Here is a 5,345-nt window from a genome sequence, read left to right on the forward strand (position 1 = left end):
ATGGTGCTCTTCTACTTTTGCTATCCAAAGTTCTTGACTGTTGACTATGGAGAGTTGAGAATCATTTGTATTATATTCAATTAGGTTTGAGTCTTTTGTAATATGGGCTTTAAAGAGTATTTTTCCAATTAACTTAGACATTAAAAATTTTAATCTTAAAATCTTATCAAGATTCTAATTATCTATTGTGACGAATAATCAGAATGCTAAAATTCTAGCTTACCAACCGTCTTATGATTCTGCTCTGGGAACACAAGGTTTACCAAAGTGTTATTTAATAGAATTAATTATCAAAACTTGATTATTATCACAAAGGATACTTAGAATAATATTAAGACAAAGGCTAATTTAATTGAACAAATACACTCATTTGGTGAAAATGAAATGTAATACTCGTTGTTTTGTTGTCTACAGATATGATATAAAACCAAAGAAATTGAACATTTGAAAATAGAATAACTTAAATGGGTTAAAAATAGGTAGATTAATTGTAAAATTTATTGACGACATCAAGTAAGATTCAACATTTAAAAGTATAAAAAGCACAATAATATTATAACCAACACCTATATCCAGTACTTATCATTCACTCATTGTTCTTGAGAGATCAAGATGAACCCAAGTTGCCCATATTTTAATAACTTATTGGCATTACCATATATAATATATCCAATATGCCAACTTTTTTTTGTTTGATTCCCTACGTGAAACAAGCCATGTTTTCGAACCAAATACCTTTGAATTGTGAAGCCATTTGCATGCAAACTAACACGTTGCCCATGAGGTGTCTAACAAAAGCCTCACCCCATCGCCGCGTCGTCTTCCCTCATCAGTCCGCCATTTCTGGTTGTTTTTCCACATCCTCAACTGCACTCCATTTTTACAAAAGAGAAAGCAACCATTATTTGCAGCTGTTCTTCTTATGCTACTCACTACTGGTGTCTTTTCACCACATCTAATCCACCATGCATAAATGCCACGTCCATCTCTGCCAAATTGGACACTCGGCGATCAGCATGTTACCTTAATTTTCACTCTCAGCTAGAGTTCTAGCTACTATAAGTAGGGATTGAGGAAGTGGCATTGAAGGGCATCTCGGGTCTTAAAACATGGCGTTGTCTACTGTTAAGTTTCGATTGTGTCTCGTGGCGTTTACTCTTTTTCTTGCTTGTGTGTCTGTTGGTTTGGGTGCTGAGGGTGAGAGCCTTGGCAGCGGGGTTGGGGCTGACAATGGATGTGTGAACGGGTGTGAGGAGTTGAAGGGAAAGAATGTGGATGAGTTTGCTGCTTGCGCCAAGAAATGTGGAGTGAACCAGAAGGTGACTGAGATTTGTCGACAATGGTGTCAAGTGGCGGAGAAGCATGGGGCGGAGCAGCAACGTAGGTGTCGACAAGCCTGTGAGGAGCGGCTGAGGGAGCAAGAAAGGGGGGAGGATGTTGAGGAATATAAAAGGAGAGATCCTGAGAGGGAGAGAGAGGAGCAACGTCGTAGGGAACATGAACGGGAAGAACGACGTCGTCGTGAACGTGAGAGAGAGCACGAGAGGGGTAGAGGCCATCGTGATGAGAATGAAAGAGATCCTGAGCACGAACGAGAAGAGAGACGTAGAGAGGAGCAACGAAGAGAGCAAGAACAACATCGGAGAGAGCAAGAACGTAGAGGCAAGAGGGAAGACGAAGATGATGAAAACCAAAGAGACCCAGATTGGCGCAGGGAGCAGGAGCGCAGAGAGCAAGAGCGAGAACGTCGAGAACGCCAACGAAGAGAAGAGAGGGACGATGAAGATGATGAAAACCAAAGAGACCCAGATCGGCGCAGGGAGCAGGAGCGCAGAGAGCAAGAGCGACGACGTAGAGAGCAAGAGCGAGAACGCCGAGAACGCCAACAAAAAGGCGAGAGGGAGGTGGAAGATGATGAAAACCAAAGAGACCCAGATTGGCGCAGGGAGCAGGAGCGCAGAGAGCAAGAGCGAGAACGTCGAGAACGCCAACGAAGAGAAGAGAGGGACGATGAAGATGATGAAAACCAAAGAGACCCAGATTGGCGCAGGGAGCAGGAGCGCAGAGAGCAAGAGCGACGTCGTAGAGAGCAAGAGCGAGAAGGTCGAGAACGTCAACGAAGAGGCGAGAGGGAGGACGAAGATGGAAACCAAAGAGACCCAGATTGGCGTAGGGAGCAGGAGCGCAGAGAGCAAGAGAGACGTCGCAGAGAGCAAGAGCAAAGAGAACGTGAATGGGAACGAGAGCATGGGAGAAGGGGATCTCGTGATGAGAACCAAAGGGGACAAGGAGGACGAGAAGAGCAGAGAAGCAGGGAAGAAGAACGGAAACGTGAAGAACGACAGAGAGAACGACAACATGGTGGAAGAAGCCGTGTAAATCAAGTGGAGACCCGATGGACAGAGCAAGAACAGAGAAACAATCCCTACTACTTTCAGGAGCGACAATTTCAATCGAGGTTCAGATCTGATGAGGGCCATTGGAGGGTGCTCGAGAGGTTTTCAGAGAGGTCGGAGCTTTTGAAAGGAATTAAGAACCAGCGATTCGCAATTCTTGAGGCCCGCCCTCAGTCCTTCATCATCCCCCACCACTTGGATGCAGAATCTGTTCTCATTGTTGTAAGAGGTAAAAATTTTCCTATGCTTTTGGCTTTGTAGAAATGAAGTTGAATTAATGTTGACACATTCTCTTGGGTTTCTTTTCTTCTTTTTTAGGAAGAGCAACAATCACTACGGTTGTCCAGCAGAAGAGGGAAACAAGAAAAGAGTCTTACAAAGTTGAACGTGGAGACGTTATGACGATTCCGGCGGGGACAACTGTTTACTTGGCAAACCAAGAAAATGAAGATCTCCAAATCGCGAAATTGATTCAGCCCGTCAACAAGCCTGGGGAATTCAAGGTTTGGGGACTTCTTTACTAAGAGTTGAATGATATTTCATTGGCTTTTTACTAGAAACTTGCTGATTTTATTGTAGGATTATCTATCTGGCGGAGGTGAAGCTCAAGCATATTACAGCGTGTTTAGCAATGACGTTCTCGAAGCTGCTCTAAACGTTAGTCTCTTACTCTTTCTCAAAATGGAGACAATAGATTTTCAGAAGTGATGTAATTGTTTGAATAAAATTGCAGATTCCACGTGATAGACTAGAGAGGATATTCAAGCAGAAAAGCGAGATGAGAGGAAAAATCGTAAGGGCTTCACAAGAGCAACTAAGAGGGTTGAGCCAACGTGCCACTTCCGTAAGAAGAGGTGGTCAAGGGGCTAGAGCTGTAATCAAGCTCGAAAGCCAGACCCCTGTTTACAGCAATCAATATGGCCAAATGTTTGAAGCTTGCCCTGATGAGTTCACCCAACTTCGGAGAACCGATGTTGCCACTGCTGTTCTTGATATCAAACAAGTATTGAAACAACCTTTCATATGAACAATTGTTCAATACCTAATCCATAGAATTCTTGTTATAAAACAATAACATTTTTTTTATCATTATCAGGGTGGAATGATGGTGCCCCACTTCAACTCGAGAGCCACATGGGTGGTCTTCATTTCAGAAGGAACTGGATCTTTCGAGATGGGCTGCCCTCACATACAAGGTGGGCAGTGGCAACGAGAAAGAAGAGAAGAAGAACGACATGGGAGAAGGGAAGAAGAGAGAAGCGGTCGAATCGAAAGAGTTGCCGGCCGTCTATCACAGGGCGGAGTACTCGTAATTCCGGCAGGTCATCCAATCGCCATCATGGCTTCCCCTAATGAGAATCTCCGCTTGGTTGGGTTTGGAATCAATGCCGAAAACAATCAAAGAAACTTCCTCGCTGGTAAGGTTCTCCAGAATCGATTAGCTAACCTACATTCTCCAAAGAAGATTATACTAAATAATAAATTATAAGTTAATTGGTCTCTATTTTCTCCAAAATTTTTTATAACCCTAACTCTAAATCATCCAAATATGACATAGGGAGAGAGAACATAATGAACGAAGTAGATAGAGAAGCAAAGGAACTTGCATTCAACGTAGAAGGCAAGCAGGCAGAAGAGATTTTCAAAAGCCAGAAAGAATCTTTCTTCACAGAAGGGCCGGAAGGAGGTCGCCGGAGGTCGATGGAGAGAAGCCCGTTGATGTCGATTCTGAAACTAGCAGGTTACTTCTGAAAAGGGAGAACGAAGGATGAAGAAGAAAAAAGAGGAGTTATGAATATAAATAAGAGACGGTGCCCATGAATGAAAATAAATAACGAAAATTGTAGGGAAAAGAGAAGCGCTTCGGACTTTTTATAATACTTTTTTTGGGGGCGGGGAGTTTTAGCTCTTAAGAAAGGGAGCTTTTTGTACCAATCAGAGGGCGTCTACTTTCTTACGGTGTAAAAATTATCTACAAGATAATATAATAAATAATAATTAGATGTGTTTTTCTTAATTTTCTGGTTTTGTTATTCATTTGTTTTTTTTTTCTTTTTCTCGAATAATTATTTGAATTAATTGGTAAGTTACAATTTTAGACACAGGAAATTAAAATTCTAACATTAATTTTAGTTTGATCTCTAAATATTTGTTTTCAAAATACTTTCGTTTTGGATTCTCCGACTTCTATCATTTTTCTTACCAACAAAGTTTGGCTTTTTATAGATAATTTTGATTGAGTATATTTTTATCATCAAATTTGATGGGGGCAGTAGTTCTTTTAAGGGGTATTTATAGTAAAATATCATCCCTAGATCGCAATAGTTATTATCTATATGTAATAGATATTTGGTCTTAAATCTTACCTAAACAAATAGTTTGGTCTTAAAACTATTTGTACGATTTTTCCTTTAAATTTAAAAATGGTAAATAACAAAATTAATTTAAAAATAAGGGGAGTGTTTATAGGTTTAGATAATTCTTTTCTTTTTTTTAAATTAAGTGTATATCATCTCTATTTTCTCGATCTTTTTTACGATGATAGATTTTTTAGTTAAATTTCTAAAAACAAAAACAATTTCTAAAAACAAAAACAATAACTTATTTTTTAAGTTCTCAAAATTTGTCTTAATTTTTTAGACTATTGAAATTTGAAAACGATAATTAGTGCTCATGATTATCAAACGAACAAAATAATATAATTGCTTAGGTCTCAAAATTTCTACTAACTTTATCAAAGAATGTAGCCTCAGGTCAGGTATAATTAGATTTTTTTTTTTTTTAAACAATAATTGGAAGTGTCAAAATATAAAGAATGAAGTTAAAAATTCTTAAACAAGAGGACCAAAAGGGGGACGCTTTTGTCTCCCTTTTAAAACTCTTGTTTTATTTATTTATTTTTTTTAATATATATATTTTTAATCTTTTACTTGCCTTATCATCCGGAAC

General features: G+C 39.5%; 1 protein-coding gene across 1 annotated transcript; it reads left to right on the forward strand.

Moving 5' to 3' along the window:
• The first annotated feature begins 517 nt into the window (after positions 1-517).
• LOC120073534 (vicilin Car i 2.0101) lies at positions 518-4,392 on the forward strand. Its single transcript, XM_039026374.1, has 6 exons — positions 518-2,625; positions 2,715-2,899; positions 2,976-3,053; positions 3,130-3,399; positions 3,493-3,814; positions 3,955-4,392. The coding sequence occupies exons 1-6, from the start codon at positions 1,110-1,112 to the stop codon at positions 4,146-4,148; spliced, it is 2,565 nt and encodes an 854-aa protein (XP_038882302.1). The 5' UTR covers positions 518-1,109; the 3' UTR covers positions 4,149-4,392.
• Positions 4,393-5,345: the final 953 nt, after the last annotated feature.

The sequence above is a fragment of the Benincasa hispida genome, chromosome 1, assembly GCF_009727055.1.
Source record: "Benincasa hispida cultivar B227 chromosome 1, ASM972705v1, whole genome shotgun sequence".
Lineage (NCBI taxonomy): Eukaryota > Viridiplantae > Streptophyta > Magnoliopsida > Cucurbitales > Cucurbitaceae > Benincasa > Benincasa hispida.